The 26,980-nt window shown below is 42.9% G+C and overlaps 1 protein-coding gene across 1 annotated transcript in view; it reads left to right on the top strand.

Annotated features, from left to right (window-relative positions):
• dysf (dysferlin, limb girdle muscular dystrophy 2B (autosomal recessive)) overlaps positions 1–26,980 on the top strand; it is a 103,039-nt gene that overhangs the window by 44,395 nt on the left and 31,664 nt on the right. The window contains 18 exon segments of the mRNA XM_055156793.1: positions 811–879; positions 1,005–1,048; positions 1,161–1,243; positions 4,082–4,114; positions 6,576–6,691; positions 7,410–7,523; positions 8,926–9,103; positions 9,177–9,301; positions 9,476–9,582; positions 14,104–14,299; positions 17,949–18,101; positions 20,414–20,545; positions 20,642–20,808; positions 22,480–22,594; positions 22,671–22,776; positions 23,442–23,584; positions 24,645–24,818; positions 26,651–26,735. Of these exon segments, the coding sequence (XP_055012768.1) occupies positions 811–879; positions 1,005–1,048; positions 1,161–1,243; positions 4,082–4,114; positions 6,576–6,691; positions 7,410–7,523; positions 8,926–9,103; positions 9,177–9,301; positions 9,476–9,582; positions 14,104–14,299; positions 17,949–18,101; positions 20,414–20,545; positions 20,642–20,808; positions 22,480–22,594; positions 22,671–22,776; positions 23,442–23,584; positions 24,645–24,818; positions 26,651–26,735 (2,140 nt within the window).

The raw sequence follows: 26,980 nt of genomic DNA, 5'->3' as shown, positions 1-26,980 counted from the left end.
TTTTTATCGCCGCTAACAGTTTATGCTAATTAGCCAAACGGTCTTAAGTTTCGTTTCTGTAAAATGTAAACAAATGTGATCAGAGCTGAATGATCTGATCAAACGGGCTGATGTGTCTATAGTGTTTATGGTTTATATGTTGTAAAGTTGAGTTTATTTATGCAGAAGATTTTAATGAAGAATCTGCACAGTGGATTGTGGGAGATCTCGTAGCTCCTTAGCTTCTTATGCTAAAGGAGCTCACGGTTTGTATTTTTCCTGGTTTATTAAATTGATTTAAGTAAATTTTTGCGCCTGCGCATTTGTAAGATTATGTCAAGAAACCGGGACACTCCATTTGATCATGTACACAGGGATATGAGTGTCCCGGTTTCTCAGTGCTCATGTAAACACAGTAACACGAACACTGACAGAACCGGGATACTGATGTGCATGTGTACGCACTCATTTACACACACATTTTGACACAGAAAACCATTAAATGGAAGTTCAGCTAAACTACAGAGGGACACTGGCGGCCACTGTGGAAAAGATCTATTACTTAGAAGCTCTAATGGAGAATGCTGATTGGCTAAAGGCTCACTTTCTAAGAAATGTTATGAAGCGGTAATTTTCATGTTAACTGTTCCTTTTACCTTCAGTTCAGTAGAGGCCGGATATTTCAAGGCTGTAATTATCCACATGATTCAAGTAGGATTTATGTGTTAAACATGTGTGAATGAAACAAAACACAACTCGAGGTCTGTTTTGTGAGAAAATGGCATAATATTGTGTGGAGCTTTTAATGTTTTTTGTGTGATTCTTTTTCAGATTTGCACTAAAATTCTGGAGAAAAACGCCAACCCTCAGTGGAACCAGAGCCTGACCATGCCCATCCGGGTAAAACTACACCCTGTCCTACACCAAAACACCTTTAAAAACCACAATATTCAACCAAAATCTCATACAATTTAAAGTTTTTGAGCTGCATTTCTTACTATAATAATGATTTTGTTATTTTCTAGTTTCCCTCGATGTGCGAGAAAATGCGGATCCGGATTCTGGACTGGTGAATTCTACTTATTTTTATATTAATTAATTCATTGAGGCTTTCGATATTAGTTTTAGTATGGATTATTATCTGATATTTTAGTCTCACTTTTTTTTTTTTTCCTCCTCAGGGACAGAGCGAGCCACAACGACGTGATCGGGACGTCTCAGCTCTGCATGTCCAAGGTCTCAGCTCCAGGAGGACAAATCGACGGTAAAATAAAATACAAAATTAAAAACTGCATGGGTTTCAGTGTTTTTACCTAAAACAATTTCCCCCCAAAAATCCATGTAGTCGAATAATTTTGAACGTTGAAATGTCGCCCTACTAACCCCAGCCTATATTACCATTTTGTGAAATTCTAATGTCGTTTCCTCGTCACAAACCTGGAGCTGTGTTCAGTGTCAGGAAGGTGACTTTTAAAATGTAATCCCCTACAGATTACAGATTACAGACCCCAAAATGTAGTTTGTAACAGAATCCATTAAATTACTTAAAGTGAGTAATGTAATCTGAATACTTTGGATTACTTGATTTGCTGTAGAGAAACAAAGACGAGGAAATCTTCACAGAACCAAATTAAAAATATTATTGATAGAAGAAGACGAGACACGTCCACACAGCAGGATTCAGTCCTGTTAAATCCTGTTTGAGACACTGGTTTAGACCTGGTTTAGACCTGGTTTTAGACCGACCTGGTTTTAGACCTGGTTTTAGACCTGGTTTAGACCTGGTTTAGACCTGGTTTTAGACCTAGACCTGGTTTAGACCTGGTTTTGGTTTAGACCTGGTTTAGACCTGGTTTAGACCTGGTTTAGACCTGGTTTAGACCTGGTTTAGACCTGGTTTTAGACCTGGTTTTAGACCTGGTTTAGACCTGGTTTTTGAGACCTTGGTTTAGACCTGGTTTAGACCTGGTTTAGACCTGGTTTAGACCTGGTTTAGACCTGGGTTTAGACCTGGTTTAGACCTTGGTTTAGACCTGGTTTAGACCTGGTTTAGACCTGGTTTAGACCTGGTTTAGACCTGGGTTTAGACCTGGTTTTAGACCTGGTTTAGACCTGGTTTAGACCTGGTTTAGACCTGGTTTAGACCTGGTTTAGACCTGGTTTAGTGTCCGGCAATGAGTGGAATTACTGAAATAAAAAAAAAAAAAATTAAAAAAGGGATATATCCCAAAATGTGAAAATAGGAAAATCCCTCTGTGTAATCCATTTATTTCAACAAAGTAACTGTAATCTAATTACCACTCACTGAAACAGTAACTGTAACTGAATACAGTTACTCATCATTTGTACTCTGATTACATTACTCCAGTACATGTAATCTGTTACTCCCCGACACTGGTTGTGTTTTGTTTCACTCACACATTTTGGACACACAAACTCTGCAGATTTAGACTGAGCTCTTCTCTCAAACAGAAAACACTCAGTTCCACCTTGTGATGTCATGTGGTGATACAGGAAGCGCTCCACTGTGTTTTTAACTCTCAACTTTCACTCAGTGGTGGAAGAAGTACTCAGTTGGGTTGCTTAAGTAAAAGTACAGACACCGGAGCAAATTAATAAAAAAAAAGTACAAGTAAAAGTAAAGTACCTGTTTAAAATGTACTTTGCACAGATTTTGAGATCTAATAAAGCTTCAAATGAATATGTTTTTATAAAGATTTGTACGGACGCCGAGAGGGTCACAACAAACGCACACGCCGCAACAAATACAAATGCGACAACAACACAACAAAAAGCCACAACGGAAATGACAAGTCCAGGTCTGTTTGTGACGAGAAAACAACATTAGAACACGACTTAAAGCTCACAAGAGTCACTTTTGTGTAATATAGGAGCTTTAATTTGAACTTTTTTATGGTTTTGCTGAGTGGTTTTCTGAACCGTGTGATCCAGTCTGGTGTGTTTTGCTTGGTTTTGTTTGTTTCTTTGTTTGTTTTTTGTTTGTGTTTGGTTGGATTTAGTTGGTTTTGCTTTCTTTTTGGTCTGTTTTGGTCTTTTTTTGGTTTGCTTTGGTTTGCTTTGGTCTGTTTTGGCTTGGGTTTGGTTTGTTTTGTTCTGTTTTTGGTTTGTTTTGGTTTGTTTTGTTCTGTTTCAGTTTGTTTTGGTCTGTTTTTGGTTTGTTTTGGTCTGTTTTTGTTCTGTTTTGGTTTGTTTTGGTTTGTTTTGGTTGGTCTGTTTTGTTCTGTTTTGAACTGTTTTGAACTGTTTCGGTTTGCTTTGGTCTGTTTTGTTTTATTTCTGTCTGTTTTGGTTTATTTTTGGTGTGTTTTGTTTTCTTTTTGTCTGTTTTTGTCTGTTTTAGTCTATTTTGTTTTCTTTCTGTCTGTTTTGGTTTGTTTTTGTCTGTTTTGTTGGTCTATTTTGCTTTATTTTGCTTTGCTTTGGTGTGTTTTGCTTTCTTTTCGTCTGTTTTAGTCTGTTTTGGCTTGGGTTTGGTCTGTCTTTGGTTTGTTTTTGTCTGTCTTGCTTTCTTTTTGTCTGTTTTGGTTTGTTTGGTGACACATGCATGTGACCAGAGTGTGCGTTTTGTGAAGAGTTTGGTCCTTGCATGAGCCAAACGTACAGAAAGTGTTGAAATCTGCTGTGTTTTTTCTTTCTTCTACACATTATATCACAATAACAAAGAACAAAACAAGATAAAAATGGTAATAATATAAATTCTAAATAAGCAGCAATAAAAAAAAAAGCAAAAGACTAGTATCAAATAAGACACAATTATAAAAATGTATAAATAAACATACACATAATATTACATTTATAACCAAACAGCAACTCAAACATTAATTCTTTACACTTAAAATAAGAAACAAACTCTACTGTTGCTTGAATTAAGTAAAACACACTTACATTGGTAGATTATTTTACATTATTTAAGTTGAATCTACTCAAAAATAAGTCAAATGTTCTTTATTTAAGTGATAGTTGTTGTTTTTTTGCGGTGTTTGCTGTGTTGAGCCTGAGTTTGTGTCGTGTGGCGTTCAAAGACTCTTTTTATTGTGTGTAAAAACCTGAACTGTATTTATGCTCCTCTCGACGCGTTCAGACGACTTCACCCCGCGGACCGTCCACTCCGGCAGTACGTCCACTTCCTTTTTCTTTATACAGTCTTCGTTTAAAGTTGCACTGTGTAACTTTTCAGGTCGGGGGTTCGTTACCATGGAGATACTCTTACTCTTTGTCTATACTGTTCCGTAATATGGTATTAACCTTATATAAGATGCGTTTATTTGATAATGGCTGCTCAAAAATACATAAAAAATCTGAGTTCTGACTGTGAGTAGAGTCGCCTCTCCACAGATCCGACCTGTAAATCAGCCTGGTGGCGTGTTCTTCTTGTTTCTATGGAGATGGAAAAGTTTAGTGTCGTACTAAAGTTACACAGTGCACCTTTTAATGTTTTTTTTTTGGCAAAGTTTGTTCACACTGCGCAACATAATGTCTAAAATGGGCTGAATTCACAATGTTATCTGAGGATTTTTATGTTTATTTATCAACCTAAAATGCTAAACTTTATATTTCTGTTTTATTTCCCTTTTGTTAATGTATTTTTGTGTGATTTTTAGTCAAATAATAGAGGTTTAAAAGTCTTAGATTGTGCAAAAGTGACTCTTGTGAGGTTTAAGTCATCAGTCCTTTCATCAAAAACAGACCTGGACTTGTGTTTTGTTTCATTCACACATTTAAGTAACTCTTTATTTTTAGTCTGTCTTAGTCAGGATCACACTAACAGAGACCAAAACCAGTCCGAGACCACAGGATCCCGAAACCAAGACCAAGACCTCTGAGGGTCGAGACCAAGACAAGACCGAGACTTTTAAAAGTCGAGTCGAAAATTTTCAACATTTATTTGCATTTTACATTTATTTTGGCACATTTATATCAGTTTTTTATAAATCTGTCTCCATTTTATCACTCGATGAGTTTCAAACCTCGAGACCAAGACAAAACCAAGTCCAAGCACCTTCGAGACCGAGACAAGACCGAGTCCAAGCGCACCTTCAAGACCGAGACAAGACCGAGTCCAAGTCCCTTTAAGACCGAGACAAGACCGAGTCCAAGTCCCTTTAAGACCGAGACAAGACCGAGTCCAAGCGCCTTCAAGACCGAGACAAGACCGTCCAAGTCCAAGCGAGACCGAGACCTTCGAGACAAGACCGAGACAAGACCGAGTCCAAGTCCCTTTAAGACCGAGACAAGACCGAGTCCAAGCGCCTTCAAGACCGAGACAAGACCGAGTCCAAGTCCTTTCGAGACCGAGACAAGACCAAGTCCAAGCACCTTTCAAGACCGAGACAAGACCGAGTCCAAGCGCCTTCAAGACCGAGACAAGACCGAGTCCAAGTCCCTTCAAGACCGAGACAAGACCGAGTCCAAGTCCCTTTAAGACCGAGACAAGACCGAGTCCAAGTCCCTTCAAGACCGAGACAAGACCGAGTCCAAGTCCCTTCAAGACCGAGACAAGACCGAGTCCAAGTCCTTCAAGACCGAGACAAGACAAGACCGAGTCCAAGTCGCCTTTCAAGACCGAGACAAGACCGAGTCCAAGCGCCTTCAAGACCGAGACAAGACCGAGTCCAAGTCCCTTTAAGACCGAGACAAGACCAAGTCCAAGCGCCTTCAAGACCGAGACAAGACCGAGTCCAAGTCCCTTTAAGACCGAGACAAGACCGAGTCCAAGTCCCTTTAAGACCGAGACAAGACCGAGTCCAAGTCCCTTTAAGACCGAGACAAGACCAAGTCCAAGTGCCTTCAAGACCGAGACAAGACCGAGTCCAAGTCCCTTTAAGACCGAGACAAGACCGAGTCCAAGTGCCTTTAAGACCGAGACAAGACCAAGTCCAAGCGCCTTCAAGACCGAGACAAGACCGAGTCCAAGTCCCTTTAAGACCGAGACAAGACCGAGTCCAAGTCCCTTTAAGACCGAGACAAGACCGAGTCCAAGTCCCTTTAAGACCGAGACAAGACCGAGTCCAAGTGCCTTCAAGACCGAGACAAGACCGAGTCCAAATGCGGTCGAGTTCAAGACTAAACCAAGACCGTAAAAACAGTCTCAAGACTAAAACCAGTCACGAGTTCTACAACACTAATCTGTCTACATCTCCAAAGCTCAAAATGCTCTGTTCCACCTTGTGATGTCATGAAGTGATTGTGGTTTTTAAGTGAACAGCTCTTTTTTTTTTACCTTTTATTTCAGTAGAGCTCGGCAAGTCCGGGTCTGAAACGATCCAAATGATTCTAGTGAAGGCGTGTGGAGTTTAAAAACACGCTGGAGCTCTTCCCGTATCACCACATGACATCACCAGGTGGAACAGAACGTTTTCTGTTTGAGAAAAGACAAACACAACTCCAGGTCTGTTTGTTATGAGGAAAATTGCGTAAAACGGACCCTTTAATGATTATGAAAACTTAAATCGAGATTGGTTTTCTGAAATGTATTTGTTTATTTAAGCTTTTTTACAGATATAACATGTAAAATACTGAATTATTTACTTAGATTTTTGTGTTTATTTTGTTTGTTTTTTCCTGTTTTTCCTCAGTTGACGACGGTCTCGGTTTCTTGCCCACGTTCGGTCCGTGTTTTGTGAATCTTTACGGGAGTCCTCGAGAGTTCAGCCATTTCAACGACCCCCACGAATCGCTCAACCTCGGAAAAGTACACACGCTTTTTATGATTATTCTTTTACGTCACAGGTGTCAAACATACGGCCCGGGGGCCAGATCCGGCCCTCCAAGACCTTTAATGTGGCCCTTGGGTGATTTTCTACTAAAATATTTTAATTATATTTTCTATTAAAATCGTGTTAATTTTCTGTGGTGTTTATCACAGCAGCGTCTCCAGCGTCTCTGTACGTGGCCCCTCCCACCAGAGCAGCACAAATGAAGACTTGTCTCTTTCCAAACGCTCTTAAAGGACGATCGTTTTGACTGTTGACCGTGACACCCTCATCAGAAAAATGTCCAACATGAGAAAAGTGGAGCCGAGTGCAGGATTTTATAAGAAAAATGAACTTATTCCTGTTTACAGACAAGTTCATGTTAAAACATTGTTTTGAAATAGATTTTTTCTTAAAGTTTCAGGTTGTTCATAATATTATAATATTTTGTAAAAGAAAGAGTTCATCAATTTCAAAAAGATTTCTGTAATAGATTTGTGTTTCTCTGCACAAATATTTGAACTTATTGTTATTTTTGGGGTTTATATGACATGAGTTTTCTGATCCGGACACTTTGGGATCAAAGTCGGTTGGATACGGCCCCCGGAACAAAATGAGTTTGACACTCCTGTTTTACGTGTTTTATTCTTTTACGTGTTTTATTCTTTTACGTGTTTTCCTTGTTCCTGCGCTCACGTGTGTTTGTTCTGTTGACAGGGGGAGGGCGTGGCGTATCGCGGACGCGTCTTACTCGAACTCAGCACTAAACTGGTGGACAAACCCGAGCAGAAAACTGAAGACATCACCCCAGACGAACTGCTGGTGGTGGAGGTGAGAAGAACTGCGACGGTACCGTGAGGACTCGTACTGTTAAAACTGCTGCTGTGTCCTTGGGCAAGACACTTCACTTGTGTTTGTGAAGTTCGTCGTACGGGCTGATTCCAAAAGAAACAGAAAACTCACACCAAAGTTCTTGTTGAGGTGCAAATGTAAGGAGCAGAAGACAAAAGTGAAAAAATGCATAGCGCACTCAGATGGCCGATGTCCACAAGCCTTTTTTAAAATTTTGAAATAACGTTTCAACAAAAAAAGCCTTGGTCAGATACTTTTCTTGCTTTGGACGACAGAACAGTACGGGGCTGATTCCAGATCCTTCACTTGATCAGGCGCAGACTTGGCACATCATTTTGTTGCACAGTGTTTGCGCAGGATGTGGCCTCAACAAACCAAAGATGTTCATTTTGTCTTCTTTTGTACTTAAACTTCTTGGGTTCTTTTTTAGACAAGACAGTAACAATAAGGTAAATACACTTTACTGTTCTGTCTTTAAAAAAAGAATCCAAGAAGTTTATGTGGCCTCAACAGCCTCATTCACAACAGAAAGTGTTTTACTACAGTGTAACACCAGAGGCAAAGGGAATGTGCACTTTTTAGGAATGAACCTCCCTCCTTTTGTTTGTGGTTAAACTAAAGTTACAAGTGTAACTATGGTTCTATGAGTCACGGATGACCAGAGGTCAGGGATGAAATGTAGTTGTACATGTGCACAGCACCTGTGACAAATGTAACAGGTGGGCGGGGTTTCCATGGGTGCATTCTCATTGGCTAATCCATGTTTGACGGACAGCTGAGCCTGAAGCTCCTGAAGCTGTTGTGGATGTTTCCTGTTGTAGTTTTGGTGCTCAGAGCTTTTCTAATATTCATCATTCTCTGGTGGACGCTTCTTCTGGAACATCATGATTCTGTTTATGAAGTGTAAGTTCTGGACAAACTTGTCGTCTGTGTTGCAGTCGCCAAAACTTCAACAGAAACGTCCACAACAACATCAGGAGCTCCAAGCTCAGCTGTCTGTCAAATATAAATGAGTCAATGAGAATGCACCATGGAAACCCCGCCCACCTGTCACACCTGAGCCAAAACTGCACCAAAAAGTCAAACAAGAAGAATCCGAACCAAAAAAAACAGCATCAAACAAAACTGTGAAAGACACAGAATAAAAACAAAATGTTTCCAAAAAGCCAAAGACAGATATTTTACATGATTACACAAATAATTTGATTGCATATTTATTTTGTTAGATTTTTGTTTTATTTGGTATTTAGATTTTTTGCTTGATGTTTTAAAAGCGTCTTTGAGGTATTTGACTCCAAACTGATTCCATACTCCTGTGACAGTTTTCTGTAGAATATCGACTCTCGCGTCTCTTCAGTGTTTTTCCTGTTTTGTTCTACAGAAGTTCCTGCGTAAGAGAAAGTTTTCTCTCTTCGTGGCGTTCTATTCGGCGACGCTCCTTCAGGACGTGGACGACGCCGTGCAGTTTGAGGTCAGCATCGGTAACTATGGCAACAAGTTTGACACGAGCTGCCTGCCCCTGGCGTCCACCACACAGTACAGCCGCGCCGTGTTCGACGGTAAAGAGCAGATTATATGAACACGTGAGGAGCACGAGGTTTGTGTTTTATTTAAACCCTGTTCTCTCCTCAGGGTGTCAGTATTATTACCTGCCGTGGGGGAACGTGAAGCCGGTGGTGGTGCTGTCGTCAGAGTGGGAGGACATCAGGCCCAGGATCCACGCCCTGAACCTGCTCCTGTCAGCGGCCGAGCGTCTGGTCAGGACCTGAGCTTCTATAATAACACACTTTATGTTGTTGTGTTATTTTCTGTAACTTTCAGCAGCAAAAGATCAAACTCATATCTGTTTTATCCAGAGAAACACTGATTATTTATGTGAGATAAAACTGTTCGCAGGTGAAGTTTGTGTAAATCTTGTGTTGTCTGTTCAGGAGAGTAACCTGAGAGCCGTGAAGCTGGAGGAGCAGGCGGGTGGAGACCTGGAGCAGCTGGAGCTCAGCGTGGTGCAGCTCCTGGACCAGGTCATAGAGGACTGCAGGTCTGAGTCAGAACAACAATATGTTTTTATGTTTAATGTCTTTAACAACTTCATCTGCTTAGAGTTATAATCTTTAACACCTGTGGATTATTCTGTTTTATCTGTGAACAGTTGAAGTTCTTTTATTACACAAAATAGACTCTTGTGATTTTTACGTCATGTTCTAATGTTGTTCCCTCCTCAAAACAGACCTGGACTTGTGTTTTGTTTCATTCACATGTTTGAGTAACTCTTTATTATTTGTCTGTCTACACCTGCAGAAGTTAAACTGCTCTGTTCCAGTTGGTGATAGTGAAGTGAAGTTTTCAAGTGAACAGCTATTTTAAGCCTCAATTTAACCGTTTTTATTCAAGACTCCCACAGGAAGAACATCTACAAGATCTTATGGTGGAGTGAAGAAGTTACGATGAGGTTAAAACAACAACTATAACTGTCAGTTCCAGAGTTAAAATGATCCAAATGATTCTAGGAACATAATGAAGTAAAAGTAGTAAAGTACTGCACCTTAAGACTTAAGTACAGAACCCTAAAATCTATACTTACATTTTAAACTAGAAAAGCAGTCAGAGAGCGCAGACTCCGCCAAGGACTACAGTCCCCCTCATGTTAATTGTGTTTTCCATAAATATTTGTCTCGTATCTTTCAATTTGGAATATGAAAGAGGATCCCATTGTCCATCCCTGAGTCAAACTTCATGGGGTTTGGTCAATAATTCACCGAGATATTGAGAAACAAAATTTTTGGCCCCATTTACCACAATGTTAACTCAAATTTCAAAGTGATCCAGAATCCAGGATTTCTTCCGGATCAACCCCAAAATGAAATCAGTTCTTCCTTTTCACATTTCCAACAAATCCTGAAAATTTCATCAAAATCGGTCCATAACTTTTTGAGTTATGTTGCTAACAGACAAACAAACAAACAAACAAACAAACAAACAAACAAACAAACAAACAAACAAACAAAAAAACAAACAGACAAACAAACAAACAAACAGACAAACAAACAGACAAACAAACAAACAAACAGACAAACAAACAAACAAACAAACAAACAAACAGACAAACAGACAAACAAACAAACAAACAAAAAAACAAACAGACAAACAAACAGACAAACAAACAGACAAACAGACAAACAAACAAACAAACAAACAAACAGACAAAAAACAACAAACAGACAAACAAACAGACAAACAACAAACAGACAAACAAACAGACAAACAAACAAACAAACAACAAACAACAAACAAACAAACAACAACAAACAAACAGACAAACAAACAAACAAACAGAAAACAAACAGACAAACAAACAAACAAACAAACAGACAAACAAACAGACAAACAAACAAACAAACAGACAAACGCCGGCAAAAACATAACCTCCTTGGCGGAGGTAACAAACATCTGAGGTATCTGTACTTTACTTCAGTACATTTTGAAGTGTATACTTTTTACTTTTACTTCACTACATTTGAGAGTAAGTATCTGTACTTTCTACTGCACTACATTTCTGAACAGGACTGAAAAGTAAAAGTATTTTTATTATAAATTAAGACCTGCTGAAAAGGCTGAGGGTTTATTTTAACACTTAGTCTGTCTTTTGGTGACCAGATGAGATTGGCTGAATTTCGGGAGGTTGGGGTTTGGGTTTTGATGGGTTTTAAGTTGCTTTTTTTTTTTTTTTTTACAAACAAACAAAAATCACATCAACTAATAAAAGCATTCCATTTTAATACATTATTTTATTTACAAAAGATGACAAATCGGGGTCTTGAACCGTTCAGCGTGCGCACTAAAGACGAGCGACTTAACGTAGTGACCTAACTTCATAATGTCAGGGGAAGTCTGGTCGTGGCCCTGCGTCTCCTGCCTCCTCTGACCACACGTCGCCGTTTCTCCGCCTCACTGTCTCACCTCTGCTCTGCACTGAGCTCCGAACACGACCACTGCTGTGTCCTGTCTGTCTGCACCTGCAGTCAGACGAACAAAGAGAGCGTACATCTTGTGATCGGAGCGTCTAGAAGCGATCAGGGCCTTCGTGCAGTCGACTTAATCGCTCTACGAACAGTTTTTAATGTTAACCTTTAACTTCTTAGGTTCTTTTTAAAGACAATGCAGTAAAGTGTATTTACCTTGTTGACATGTTTCGGCTGCTGCTGCAAGTCATCTTCAGAACTGTCCCCGGTGTTGGTGGTGACGTGTCGTATATCAGCTGTTGTTACTTCCTGTGGGCGTGGTCAGACCTGATGGACCTGCAGGTGGCTCAGACTGACCACGCCTCCCGTCGCCCGGTGTCTCTGGAGGAGGGTGTCCCAGGTGTGTGAAAGGAGGAACGCTCCGTCATCACGGTTAATGCTGTCCGTGCCTCGTTTCCTGATTTCACCGTCCTCCTTGATCCAGCGTTTGAACTTGTTGTTTTCCGATCCAATGACCCGAGCCCCGTCCCGATCCATAATGTGGTTGTTCCTTTTACAGTGTCTGATGTGGCGGATTTTAGGTTTTCCTGTTCTGCTTTGTAGTAACAACAGCTGATATACGACACGTCACCACCAACACCGGTGACAGTTCTGAAGATGGCTTGCAGCAGCAGCCGAAACATGTCAACAAGGTAAATACACTTTACTGCATTGTCTTTAAAAAGAACCTAAGAAGTTAAAGTATATAAGAAGACATAATGAACATCATTGGCCTAGTTTTTAATGTTTATCAGAAAACAGCTACTCAGGATTTAGTTTGAGTGTCATTTTCGGGACATTTAGGGCTGGATTCGTGATTTGGGACAACAGCTTAGATTTCGGGACTGCCCCAAATTTTTCGGAACATCTGGTCACCCTACTGTCTACGTCTCCAAAGCTCAAAATGTTCCATTCCACCTTGTGATGTCATGAAGCAAGAGTTTTCAAGCTTTATTTTAGCCTTTGTTCAGGAGAGATCGACGATTCCAGGACTGAAATGATCCAACTGATTCTACTGAAAGTGTGTGGAGTTTAAAAACACAGTGGAGCACTTCCAGTATTACCGCATGACATCACAAGGTGGAACAGAGTGTTTTCAGTTTGAGCGAAGAACTGTATATGCAGGATTTGTGGTGTGAATGAAACAAAACACAACTCTAGGTCTGTTTTTAACGAGAAAACTACACAAGCAAGAGTCTGTCAAGTCATTTTCTCCGTGGAGATGTTATTGCTTTGTCTGGAATGTTCCACATTATGGCTTTAAACCTTTCTATCTCCATGGAGACCAAACCAGATCAAGATACAGGTCAGATTTGTGGAGAGGCGACCCCGCTCACAGTCAGAATGTCTGTTTTTTGGAGTATTTTTGAGCAGTGTTGGGAGTAACGCGTTATAAAAGTAACGAATTACAGTAATGCATTGCTTTTTGCTGTAAGCAGTAATGTTCGGCATTACAGGAGAAAAAATAGTAATATTTTACTCGGTACAAATGTGAGTAACGCGCGTTACAATGCTTTTTTAACCTGGATCGAAGTGGTGTGTTTTTCTTCATACAAATTCGCTAAAATCACCTCGATATCAGCAGCGGGGAAACGCCGGAGACGCGGCTGCGTAGATCTTCAGGTGACCGCGGGGAAAGGACCGACACAGAAGTCTACGCTGTTTAGACCTGTCTTAGACCTGGGTCAGTTCTGGTTTAGACCTAGTTTACAGTCGTCCGAAGTGCTGTATGTTTGCAAGTTTTCTCCCCGACAAAACCCACAACGTCGACAAAACGTTCTGACAAAGGCTCCTGCGCTCGCACCCAAAAGACAGAGGAAGATGCTCACTGTCGCACAAAAAGTTGGACTTCTGGACACGCTGAAGGAAGGTAGAAGTTACGCGCTGTAACAGAATCTTGCACCGGGTCTTGTACCTGCAAATAGTTGCTGAAATCAGGGCCGCGAGCCCGAGCAGCAGAGTGACAGCCGCTCTTACCTCCGTGAGGTGCGGAGCAGAGCCGCTCCTTTCTCCTGCGGTCACCTTCGAGCCCGTCCCGACAGTGAGTCCTGTTTTAGTCCTAGTTCAGTTCTGGTTTAGTCCTGGTTTTGTTCTGGTTTAGTTCTGGTTTAGTCCTGTTTTAGTCCTAGTTCAGTCCTGGTTTAGTCCTCCTCTTCAGTCCTGGAATCAGTCTGAGGTTAGTCCTGTTATAGTCCTGGTTCAGTCCTGGTTCAGCTCTGGTTTAGTCCTGGTTCAGTCCATATACGGCGCAAAAGTTCAGCATCTTCGCAGTTATTTTGGTGAGAGTAACTTAAAGTAATGCAATAGTAATGTAATGCCTTACATTTTAAATGCAGTAATATTGTAATGTAACGAATTACTTTGAAATGACAGTAATAAGTAATAAATAACACATTACAGTTTCAAAGTAACTTGCCCAACAGTGTTTTTGAGTGATAAAACCTGCAACTCTAAGTGAATTAATGTAAAGTAGATCTGTTTAATGTCACACTGCGGAACATTCCCGGTACCGCAGTCGTTCTCATGTCTCTCGTGCGTCTCGTGCGTCTCGTGTTTTGCAGTCAGAAGCTTCCGGACCTGGAGCAGTGGGCGTGTGCGACGTCTCTGGACCGTTCGCTCAGACACACTCGCTGTCTGCAGCTGCAGCAGATCGTGGACTCGGCCCTGAGCCTCAAACACGGCCCTGAGACGGAGCTGAGCGTGGTGCTGGAGCAGGCGGACGAGTGGGCCGCCCGACTCCGAGACATGGCTCAGGAGGTGAGGAGACGCACCTGCCACAAGTAACAGTGTTTATTCTCTTAGCAGCGACTTAAAGGGTGAAAATCACTATATTTTCTGATGTTCTAATGTCGTTTCCTCGTCACAAACCGACCTGGAGTTGAGTTTTGTTTGCACTTGGACTCAGGTTGTCTCAGACTCAACCACGTTTGGACTCGGTCTAGTCTCGGGCTTAAAGGCACTTGGACTCGGTCTTGTCTTGAACTCGACTGTGTTTGGACTCTGTCTTGTCGCAGTCTTGAAGGCTCTTGTCTCAAACTCAACTGCGATTTGACTTGGTCTTGTCATGGACTTGACCGTGTTCGGACTCGGTCTAGTCTCGGTCTTGAAGGCTCTTGGACTCTGACTTGTCTCGGACTCGAGTGTGTTTGGACTCAATCTTGTCTTGTACTCGACCGTGTTTACACTGTCTTGTCTCAGTCTTGAAGACGCTTGGACTCGGTCTTGTCTCAGTCTTAAACGTGCTTGAACTCGGTCTTGAAGGCACTTGGACTTGGTCTTTTCTTTGTCTTGAAGGCGTTTGGACTCGGTCTTGAAGGAGCTTGGACTCGGTCTTGTCTCGGTCTTGAAGGCGCTTGGACTTGGTCTTTTCTTTGTCTTGAAGGCGCTTGGACTCGGTCTTGTCTCGGTCTTGAAGGCACTTGGACTTGGTCTTTTCTTTGTCTTGAAGGCGTTTGGACTCGGTCTTGTCTCGGTCTTGAAGGTGCTTGGACTTGGTCTTGTCTCGTCTTGAAGGTGCTTGGACTCGGTCTTTTCTTTGTCTTGAAGGCACTTGGACTCGGTCTTGTCTCGGTCTTGAAGGCACTTGGACTTGGTCTTTTCTTGTCTTGAAGGCGTTTGGACTAGGTCTTGTCTCGGTCTTGAAGGTGCTTGGACTCGGTCTTGTCTCGGTCTTGAAGGTGCTTGGACTCGGTCTTTTCTTTGTCTTGAAGGCGCTTGGACTCGGTCTTGTCTTCGGTCTTGAAGGCGCTTGGACTCGGTCTTGTCTCGGTCTTGAAGGCGCTTGGACTCGGTCTTGTCTCGGTCTTGAAGGCACTTGGACTCGGTCTTGTCTCGGTCTTGAAAGGCGCTTGGACTCGGTCTTGTCTCGGTCTTGAAGGCGCTTGGACTCGGTCTTGTCTCGGTCTTGAAGGCGCTTGGACTCGGTCTTGTCTCGGTCTTGAAGGCGCTTGGACTCGGTCTTGTCTCGGTCTTGAAGGCTTGGCTCTTGGACTTCGGTCTGTCTCGGTCTTGAAGGCGCTTGGACTCGGTCTTGTCTCGGTCTTGAAGGCGCTTGGACTCGGTCTTGTACTCGGTCTTGAAAGGCGTCTTGGATCGGTCTTGTCTCGGTCTTGAAGGCGCTTGGACTCGGTCTTGTCTTGAAGGAAGGTCCTTCGGGAAGGCGCTTGGACTCGGTCTTGTCTCGGTCTTGAAGGCGCTTGGACTCGGTCGTTGTCTTCTGTCTTCTTGAAGGCGCTTGGACTCGGTCTTGTCTCGGTCTTGAAGGCGCTTGGACTCGTCTTGTCTCGGTCTTGAAGGCGCTTGGCTTGGACTCGGTCTTGTCTCGGTCTTGAAGGCGCTTGGACTTGGGCTCGGTCTTGTCTCGGTCTTGTCTTCGGTCCTTGAAGGCACTTGGACTGGTCTTGTCTCGGTCTTGAAGGCGCTTGGACTCGGTCTTGTCTTGCCTTCGGACTCGGTCTTGTCTCGGTCTTGAAGGCGCTTGACTCGGTCTTGTCTCGGTCTTGAGGCGTCTTCGGTCTTGAATTCGGTCTCGGTCTTGGCTCGGTCTTGAAGGCGCTTGGACTCGGTCTTGTCTCGGTCTTTGGGCTTGGACTCGTCTTGTCTCGGTCGGTCTTGTCTCGGTCTTTGAAAGTGCTTGGACTCGGTCTTTTCTTTGTCTTGAAGGTGCTTGGACTCAGTTTCGGTCTCGGTCTCGTCGTCTGGACTGGTCTGACTCACTCGTCGAGTGATAAAATGGAGACAGATTTATAAAAACATTGATATATTTGTGCCAAAATAACAAATACAAATAAATGTCGAAAATTATAAAGATGGTCTCGATTTGGTCTCGATGGGCCGAGGTCTCAGTCCCTGTCTTGGTCTCTGCCTTTAAAAATCTCGGTCTTGTCCTGGTCTCTCTTGGACCTGACCATGGTCTTTGACTCAGTCTTGGTCTCAGTTAGTGCTCTTGACTACAACATTATGTAACACCAAACCCTGCAGATTTAGGCTGAGTTCTACTGTAAAAACGTCTCTGTTCCACCTTGTGATGTCATGTGGTGATACGGAAGTGCTCCACTGTGTCTCTGGATGTCTGTCACCTGGTCTCGGTCTTCTCCTGTTGGATGTCTGTTTGAGCATGTGGTTTAGCTTTTGACGAATTATTGAAAATTATACATTTGCGGGGCACCAGATTCTGACCGAATCAAACTTAACCATTGCGACAAACAACAATTATCAATTAAATCAATCTGAAGGGAACGTACCCGAAAAAGTGCCTGATGATAACTTTAAGAAAAATCACTGAAACCAGCAAATTCCTTTGTGTGGTTTATTAACAAACAATAACTAGACACCAGCTTCAAGTTCTGGTTACGTAACATTAAAGCACCGATTTTAACAACCTGAGGTGGTTATAAAACGGGGTTCAGTTTAGCTCAGTTATGGCGTTTCGCTAAGTCGCTACTGCGCTTGCCTTGGAATAATTGGACGCAATCGTAAGAGGGATGCCAACCCTTATTCATTCACTGTCTGAACCAGCCTTACTTGGCGATGTTGTTCTCGGTCCCGTGTGGAATGCGGCGATGGCGGGGTTCGGCGGTGGTCGTGCGCACGGGCAGGCAGCGGCGTGATGACGGTACTCGGCAGGGCGGTCCACGCCTCCTTCACCGGCTCTGGTCCTCAGCTCTCGGCAGGTGCGACTCCAGGTCTGTTACAGCTCCCCCTGGTCTCTCCGACCGGCCGTCTTCCTGGTCCTCTTCGCCTTGCCTCGCCGCCGCGAGGCAAGGCGGAAAGGCGCGATGCGTAGTGGAAAAAGCCTGATGCGAAGCGAAGCGAAAGAGCCAAGTTTTCGGCGTGAGGCTTCGTTTTGGTCAGTGCGCTTGGTGGGCGTTGTTATATGCAAATTTAAGGCACGCCCGCGTCTGACTGAACTGGTCCCCGTACAAATATCATTTGCAAATATTAAATTGATAACTTCCACATTCAGGTACTAACTGTTTACATTAACATTAGCCGACGATTCATACAAAGAAATCAAAGGTATATCTGTCTGAAAACACGCCGTGAAGTTACCGTAAATACTTCCGCGGGAACATGACATGAAACACACAAGAGACTATGAAACACATGAATTAAGCAATGTGGCATATTTGTCTGTATCAACATGAGCCTTATATAGGACACAGTTAAACATCCTTAACTAGTTATTAATGCGGTCTGTTAGTCCATAACACACTCTGTTCTCTGTAAATTAACCGACTTCTCTAATTCTATCAGAATTGAACAGGCAACAATTAAAAATATAAAGAAGAACTGCAGCAGAGAAGAAAATGATGTCATTTTGTGATTTCAGTTAAAACAAAAAACGCCTTTCCTCTTCTGAAGCATAAATCTGACCTGTGTCTCTGTGGCGCCCTCTTGTGTCCAGCCTCAGAACAGCCTCCCGGACGTGGTGATCTGGATGCTGCAGGGAGATCGCAGACTGGCCTATCACCGAGTCCCGGCCCACACCGTCCTGTTCTCCACAAACCCCCAGCACCGAGGGAAGCACTGCGGCCAGCTGCAGAACCTCTTCCTCAAGGTACCACACTCCCCAAGAGCCTTCACCTGACACCTCCACAAAAACAAGTCAAAAAGTCTGATTTCATGATTTATTTGGTCCAAAAATCCACAACAAAAAATTCAAACCATGTGCTGTTTACCATTTAGACTTTGACAAACTTTACTGATCCACAAGGGAAATTATTTATTATTTATTTAAATGATCCTTTGCAGTGAGATCATGCTGGGAGTGTTCTGTATGTTCACCTAGGGCAGAATGTTCAGCAGTTACCAAAGTTACCATGGGAACTAGGGTGGTCCAAAATTTTTTTTTGATTTTTTTAGATTTTCTAGATTAGAACCCTGCATTTGGTTCTATATCTGGCCAAAATTTTATGCAAATGAATTAATATTTAGACGCTGCTGCTCAAGACACTTGCCCTGTATACATTATAATGCTGTTGTCTCCTCAAAAACACAGCTGGAGTTGTGTTTTGTTTAGGGTGACCAGGTTCAAAAACTGGGACATCCCCATTTTTTGGTGGTTAGTGATAATAAAATTGTGAAGCAAGTGCGTAACATGAGTCAGTATAGTCACAATTTCTTTGTGTTTTGGTCGTTTTTAAGCAGCTTTTCTTTATTTTACCAAAACAAATGTCAGTTTATGTCTCTTTTTTACTGTCAGCAGGGATCGGATTGGTCAAAAATAGAGAATCCTGGGACATTTCTTGTATGAAACTGAAACAAATCAGTAGTTTTGAATAAATCTGCTGGGACAGGGGACAGAGGACTACAGGACCATGAACGCTCGGACTGATCACAGCCTCCTGAAAATGTGCTCTTTAAATCACTTTTGTATTTTTTCTTGAGTTTTCAGATTATTTAAAATCTTTTTCGGTTGTGTTTGCTAATGCGTCACCATAGTAAAGCTGCGCATTCCACCACAGAGATACATGCAGAACACACCGAGCACGATGTCACTGCAAAGTCTCAGGAGGGATTAAAGTGAAGAGTAGTTTTGTACCATCATTTAAAGGTTGTATAGAGGATTTTCCAAGGAACGAGAAATCCAGCGACTGTTTGTCCTTTTTCAAATGTTGCACATGCGTGAAACCCCCCCCCCTCCCCTACAGCTCCTACGTAGAAACGCCTCCTCCCTCCTCCTCCTTACGCCAGAAACAGGTTTGTTTACAGCCGCTGCACATGACTTGTAAACAACTAACTACAGTGTTGGTTAGACAAGACGGAGAAGTGAGGAGCGGGGGGAGGGGGTGCGCGGAGATTTCGTGCCCGGAGAAGTGAGGAGCAGGGAGAAGAGCGGATCGGGCAGCGGGGACAGGAGCAGGAAAGGGGAGCAGAGAAGGTTGCGCGGAGATTCAGTGCGAATGAACTAGCTACAACACGCAGCAGCAAGCGGACTCTTTCTTTGCCTTGAAAATTACGTTTTCAGACATAGGATATCGCTTTCGTGTCCTGAAAAACGTTTGTCTAACTCTTGGAAATAAAGTACGTTTTCATAATAAGCAGAAGTTTCCTGTCCAGGAGTAATTTGTGGACCAGTGGTTCAGTCTTTAGACCCTTCGTCTGCTTCAGTCGCGCCATCGCTGGAATGAATCTACAAGAATCACCTTAGTTTGGCTTCGCTGCTTTTCCCCTTGTCTTCTTCTTTCAGCGACCTCAAAAACGGACTTTCTTTTGCGGCGAACTGCTCCTGGATTCTTGTCGCCATCGCAACAAACTTTGTGTGAACTGCGAGGAAGATATAGGTCAAAAAAAGAACTGTTGCGTTGGTGGAGTAAACAGCGTCTGTGCGTCTTGCGTCTGTGGACTGTGTGACAGTCGTACGTAAACCACGTACCGGCGGCGCAGGCAAGTCAGTTACACTAGAAACGTAGGGAGTTTGATTGACAGCCTGTCAGCTCACAGATAACGAGGCAGTGTCGTTATCTATTGGCAAATGTTTAGCCCCACCACGTCCAGAGTTGATGAATTTTTATTCTCTTTTTTTGGTCATCATAATTACAAGGCGACTGCATCTATAATCTATCACTGACAATTTGAAACAAAAAAAAATCCTCCATACAACCTTTAAGATATAAACATTTAAATTGATCAGAAAATGATTTAAAAGTAGTGAAATGATCTGTCCATACAGCAAGATCATTTTATTTGACTAGTTCTCTTAAAATAAACGACCTCTAGACTAGAATTAAACAGTCTCAGAACTGGTAAGTCAATAATAAATCTGAAAACAAGATGAATAACCTGATATAAGTTTCAAAATCTTGTCCAGACCAGAGAAAGTGCAGCTGTCGTTGTAACCGTGTGTCGTGGTGTGTCTTTGTTTCTCAGTATCCTTCAGGTTCTGGGGCAGAGGCGAAGCTCCCGGGGCAGATCCGGGTCAAAGTCTGGTTTGGTTTGAGCTCCGACGTCAAACACTTCAACGAATACGCCGAAGGGAAACTGTCCGTGTTCGCAGAGACGGTGAGAAGCTCAGGACTGTACGAAAACTAGCAGAACTACCAGAACTAAACCTTCTCCAAACACTTTTTTCCGTCTTTCTCTCGTGTCCTTCTTCAGTACGAGAACCAGACGCGGCTCGCCCTGGTGGGCAGTTGGGGAACTACAGGTCTGACTTATCCGAAGTTCAGTGACGTGACGGGGAGAGTGAAGCTGCCCAGAGAGAGTTTCAAACCGTCGCCGGGCTGGAGCTGGGCCGGAGACTGGTACATCAGCCCCGAGAGGACGTGAGTCTCGGCTTCAGCTGCTGCGCTCTCCTTTTTTTTTTTAAACCACAGCCACATAAAAGGGCAGGCGCTGGGTCTTAAAAGTCTTAAAAAGGTCTTAAATTTCATGTTCCTAAATTAAGACCTTAAAAAGTCTTAAATTATGTTGTCAAGTCTTATTTTTTTGGTTTTAAATGGTTTTAAATTTCATTAGACTATTTCTTGGTAAATTCAACCGGGCTGCAGTGTAATGTTAAATGGAAGGAGAAAAAAATCACATAACGTGAAAAAACGTCTAACCTGGAGTCTGTGCAAACAATACTTTGGTTTCTGGCGCCGGCAGCGATGAGTAAATAATCAGTGCAGTGGAGGAAGACGTTGGATCATGGGGAAGTGTCGGTTTAATCGGTTAGTCGGTTTAGATTCTAGATCTCGTACTGTAGTCTGTTGGTCATTATTAGAATTGGATCTGGTGTTTTTTCGCCGTATAATGAGTGTGATGTTGGTCTTAATTTTCATTTAAGTGGTCTTAAAAAGGTCTTTAAAAGGTCTTAAATTTGGGGTAGTCAAACCTGGGGACACTCTGCATAAATAACCAATCAGAGCGAAGATGTGGGACAGTGATGCAGGACGGCAGAACAGAGACGAAGTGTGGAGAATGAGACGAGAGCGAGACACAAGAACTGAACAACAGGAGCTGGACCAACAACATGACGTCAGTTTGTTGGTCCAGCTCTGGGAGCAAGAACAAAGTTGTTGTAAGAGAAGTTTATTAATTTATCTTCCACGTACATCTCAGTTTAACATTGACTCACAAAAGCTTTACTTACACCATGATCTTCTCTTGACTCACCACTGGCACCATTATCTAAACTCACTGTATAAACGTTCTCCTTTAGAAGCTTGAACACTCAAACATCACACTATGTTCACTTTTGAAATCACACTATGTTCATGTTTCAAGTCCCCCGGGTTGGATTATTGATGATAAATAAACTTCTTCTGCTTAAGACGTCCAGTTGGTCTCCAGCGTTTTCCTTCCACTCTTTCTTGGACAAGCTGAAACCTTCGGCAACAGTTGTTATGTTCTGATGAAATCTGAACAGACCTTAACCCTCACTGTTCTCGTCCTTGTTCACCTGTTTCCCTGGACTCAGTCTGTGTAAACTGTGTTTTTACGTTTTATTTGGTGCAGGGAGTCTGAAGACAGACATTAACTCAACACTAAAATCTGTTATATTTACATTTGTTTAAATGTTCATATACATTGTTCACCCTTTTCTTAAACCAGACATGTCAAACTTAGGCCCGGGGGCCAAATTTGGCCCATGATATAATTATATTTGGACCACGAGACCATATTAAACATGTTTTAGAGCTGCTACAGATCGACTGTAGAGACATTATTTATTTAAAATGTTGTTATTATTTTATATTCTGTTTGTTCTGGATTCAGTGTTTAAACAAAACTATTATTAAACATTTATTTTAATAAGAAAAGGTTTAACATTACATATCTCGAAAGAAGAGAAAACATGCAGATGATGTTGACATTTTTCAATAAATATTTAGATTGGCCCACGACTTTTTAATTTGACCCTCTGTGAATTTGAGTTTGACACCTCTGGTCTTAAATAAATAAATAAAATATTCAGTTCTGTGAAGTTAAGTTCTGTGCTTGTGTCTGAGCAGACTGCTGCTGGACGTGGACGCGGGTCACATGACGTTCACCGAGGAAGTGTTTGAAAACCAGATGCGTCTCCCTGGAGGCCAGTGGATCGGGATGACGGAGGGATACACGGACGTGGTGAGGCCCGTTCTGTTCGACCTGAGATCCTCTGTTCATGTGTGAGTCTAAAGTGTTTTTATTTGTACCTGGTCAGAACGGAGAGAAGGCCGTGCCCAAAGACGAGGTGGAGTGTCCCCCTGGCTGGACCTGGGAGGACCCCGAGTGGAGCGAGGACCTCAACAGAGCCGTGGACGACCAAGGTCTGAAAACCACTCTACAGCACAGGTGTCAAACATAAGGCCCGGGGGCCAGATCCGGCCCTCCAAGACCTTTAATGTGGCCCTTGGGTGATTTTCTACTAAAATATTTTAATTCTATTTTGTATTAAAATCGTTGTTAATTTTCTGTGGTGTTTATCACAGCAGCGTCTCCAGCGTCTCTGTACGTGGCCCCTCCCACCAGAGCAGCACAAATGAAGACTTGTCTCTTTCCAAACGCTCTTAAAGGACGATCGTTTTGACTGTTGACCGTGACACCCTCATCAGAAAAATGTCCAACATGAGAAAAGTGGAGCCGAGTGCAGGATTTTACAACAAAAATGGACTTATTCCTATTTGAATACAAGTTTCAGGTTGTTCATAATATTATAATATTATAATAAGAAAGAGTTCATCAATTAAAAAAAGATTTCTGTAATAGATTTGCGTTTCTCTGCACGAATATTTGAACTTATTGTTATTTTTGGGGTTTATATGACATGAGTTTTCTGATCCGGACACTTTGGGATCAAAGTCGGTTGGACACGGCCTCCGGAACAAAATAAGTTTGACACTCCTGCTCTACAGTCACCGTGGTTTTCTTTTTTTTTTATTATTATAGAGCGTTTTTACATTGTCACGTGACTTTATTTCCGCTGCACGTTCAGGTTGGGAGTACGGCATCACCATCCCTCCGGACAGAAGACCAAAGTCCTGGGTCCCCGCCGAGAAAATGTACCACACCAACAGAAGGAGGCGCTGGATCAGACTGAGGCACAGAGACCTCACCAAGATGGCCGCCCTCAAAAAGGTACAGCTCCAGTTTGTACAGACGACCTCCTCTATTTATACTCCACCGTCAGAGGAGAAAGGCTTGGCTTTTTGGCTTGTTTTGGCTCGTTTTTGGCTCGTTTTGGCTCGTTCTGGCTAATTTTTGACTCGTTCTGGCTCTTTTTGGCTCATTTTTTGCTTGTTCTGGCTCGTTTTTGACTCGTTCTGGATCTGGCTCGTTTGTTTCATGAATTTAGAACATTTTTCTGTTTAAACTTCAATTAATTTCAGTTTTTATTCTGAACTGAAGCTTCATTTCAAAATGGACAAATCAAAAAATTTCTCCACAGAAACAAAACACTGAATCTTTCCTTGTGACGACTGAACCAGGACTAAATCAGGTCTAAACCAGGACTAAACCAGGACTAAACCAGGACTAAACCAGGACTAAACCAGGACTAAACCAGGACTAAACCAGGACTAAACCAGGACTAAACCAGAACTAAACCAGGACTAAACCAGGACTAAACCAGGACTAAACCAGGACTACACCAGGACTAAACCAGGACTAAATCAGAACTAAACCAGGACTAAACCAGGACTAAATCAGGTCTAAACCAGGTCTAAATCAGGTCTAAACCAGGACTAAACCCAGGACTAAACCAGGACTAAACCAGGTCTAAACCAGGACTAAACCAGGACTAAACCAGGACTAAATCAGAACTACACCAGGATTAAACCAAGACTAAACCAGGACTAAACTAGGACTAAACCAGGTCTAAACCAGGACTAAACCAGGACTAAACCAGGTCTAAACCAGGACTAAACCAGGTCTAAACCAGGACTAAACCAGGACTGAACCAAACTAAACCAAAAACTTTACATTATTCCTTTACCTGGAAAGTTCCATGGTCTGACTTTAATTAAACATTTCCATCTAACACTTACAGTTCATTACCTGTGTTTTTCCATTACTCAAAAATACAATAATTCCTCTTGTGAACAGTGGCGCCTCTCCACAGATCTGACCTGTAATAGCAGTGTTGTTAAAAAACCTGAACTGAATGATAACGGCGGTGTTGTTTGTGGCGTTTCCGTAGCAGCGGGTGGAGGACCCGGACCGGGAGGGGTGGGAGTACGCCTCCGTGTTCGGCTGGAGGTTTCACATGAAGCCCAGGAAAACGGACAGTTTCAGGAGGAGGAGGTGGAGGTGTCGCATGGAGCCGCTGGAGAGAACCGGACCTGCAGCCATCTTCGATCTGGAGTGCTCCCTGGTCAGGACTGAAACGGGACTGAAACGGGACTGGAACAGGACTGAAACGGGACTGAAACGGGACTGAAACGGGACTGAAACGGGACTGGAACAGGACTGAAACGGGATTAAAACCTGGACTGGAACGGGACTGAAACGGGACTGAAACGGGACTGGAACAGGACTGAAACAGGACTGAAACAGGACTGAAACGGGACTGGAACAGGACTGAAACGGGACTGGAACAGGACTGAAACAGGACTGAAACAGGACTGAAACGGGACTGGAACAGGACTGAAACGGGACTGAAACGGGACTAAAACAGGACTAAAACAGGACTGAAACGGGACTGGAACAGGACTGAAAACGGGACTGAAACAGGACTAAAACACAGGACTGGAACAGGACTAAAATAGGACTGAAAACAAGGTCTAGACTAGGACTGAAACAGGACTAAAGCAGGACTCAAACAGGACTAAAACGGAACTGAAACAGGACTGAAACTGGACTAAAACAGGACTGAAACAGGACTGAAACGGGACTGAAACAGGACTAAACAGGACTCGAACAGGACTGAAACAGGACTGAAATGGGACTAAACCAGGACTAAAACAGGACTGAAAACAGGACTAAAACAGGACTGAAACAGGACTCGAACAGGACTGAAACGGGACTGGAACGGGACTGAAACAGGACTGAAACAGGACTAAAACAGGACTAAAACAGGACTAAAACAGGACTGAAACAGGACTAAAACAGGACTGAAACAGGACTGAAACAGGACTAAAACAGGACTAAAACGGGACTGAAACAGGACTAAAACAGGACTAAAACGGGACTGAAACAGGACTAAAACAGGACTAAAACGGGACTGAAACAGGACTAAAACAGGACTGAAACGGGACTGGAACAGGACTGAAACAGGACTGAAACAGGACTAAACCAGGACTGAAACAGGACTGAAACAGGACTGAAACAGGACTAAAACAGGACTAAAGCAGGACTGGAACAGGACTAAAATAGGACTGAAAACAAGGTCTAGACTAGGACTGAACCAGGACTAAAACAGGACTAAACAGGACTAAAACAGGACTGAAACAGGACTGAAACAGGACTGAAATGGGACTAAACCAGGACTAAAACAGGACTAAAAAAGGACTGAAACAGGACTCGAACAGGACTGAAACAGGACTAAAACAGGACTGAAACAGGACTGAAACAGGACTGAAACGGGACTGAAACTGGACTGAAACAGGACTGAAACAGGACTGAAACAGGACTAAAACAGGACTGAAACAGGACTCGAACAGGACTAAAAACGGAACTGAAACAGAACTGAAACTGGACTAAACCAGGACTGGAACAGGACTGAAACAGGACTGAAACAGGACTGAAACGGGACTGAAACGGGACTGGAACGGGACTGAAACAGGACTGAAACAGGACTGAAACAGAAGACTGAAACAGGACTGAAACAGGACTAAAACACAGGACTGAAACAGGACTAAACCTGGACTGAAACGGGACTGAAACAGGACTGAAACACGACTGAAACAGGACTGAAACAGGACTAAACACAGGACTGAAACAGGACTAAACCTGGACTGAAACGGGACTGAAACAGGACTGAAACAGGACTAAACCTGGACTGAAACAGGACTGAAACGGGACTAAAACACAGGACTGAAACAGGACTAAACCTGGACTGAAACGGGACTGAAACAGGACTGAAACGGAACTAAACCAGGACTGAAACAGGACTAAAACAGGACTGAAACAGGACTAGAACAGGACTGAACCAGGACTGAACCAGGACTAAACCAGGACTAAAATCTCTTTCTGTGTGCTTCTCAGAGCAGTATTGAGGATCGCAGTGAAGACAAATCCGTCACAACCACATTTGGAGTCAACAGACCGACCATCTCCTGCTTCTTCGACCGTAAGAACTGGACCGAACCAGGACCGAACCAGGACCGAACCAGGACCAAGCCAGGACTGAAACAGGACTGAAACAGGACTAAAACAGGACTAAAACACAGGACTGAAACAGGACTAAACCTGGACTGAAACAGGACCGAACCAGGACTGAAACAGGACTAAACTAGAACCTAAAGAAGGACTGAACCAGGACTAAATCAGGACTAAACTCTGCTTCTCTTGCTTCTTCGACCGAGTTAAAACAAA

This window comes from Boleophthalmus pectinirostris, unplaced genomic scaffold, assembly GCF_026225935.1.
Source record: "Boleophthalmus pectinirostris isolate CB_2022bp ecotype Guang Dong unplaced genomic scaffold, ASM2622593v1 HiC_scaffold_20, whole genome shotgun sequence".
NCBI classification, from domain to species: domain Eukaryota; kingdom Metazoa; phylum Chordata; class Actinopteri; order Gobiiformes; family Gobiidae; genus Boleophthalmus; species Boleophthalmus pectinirostris.
Note: the sequence above shows the minus strand (reverse complement) of the source record. Positions and strands in the feature narration are given on the sequence as shown.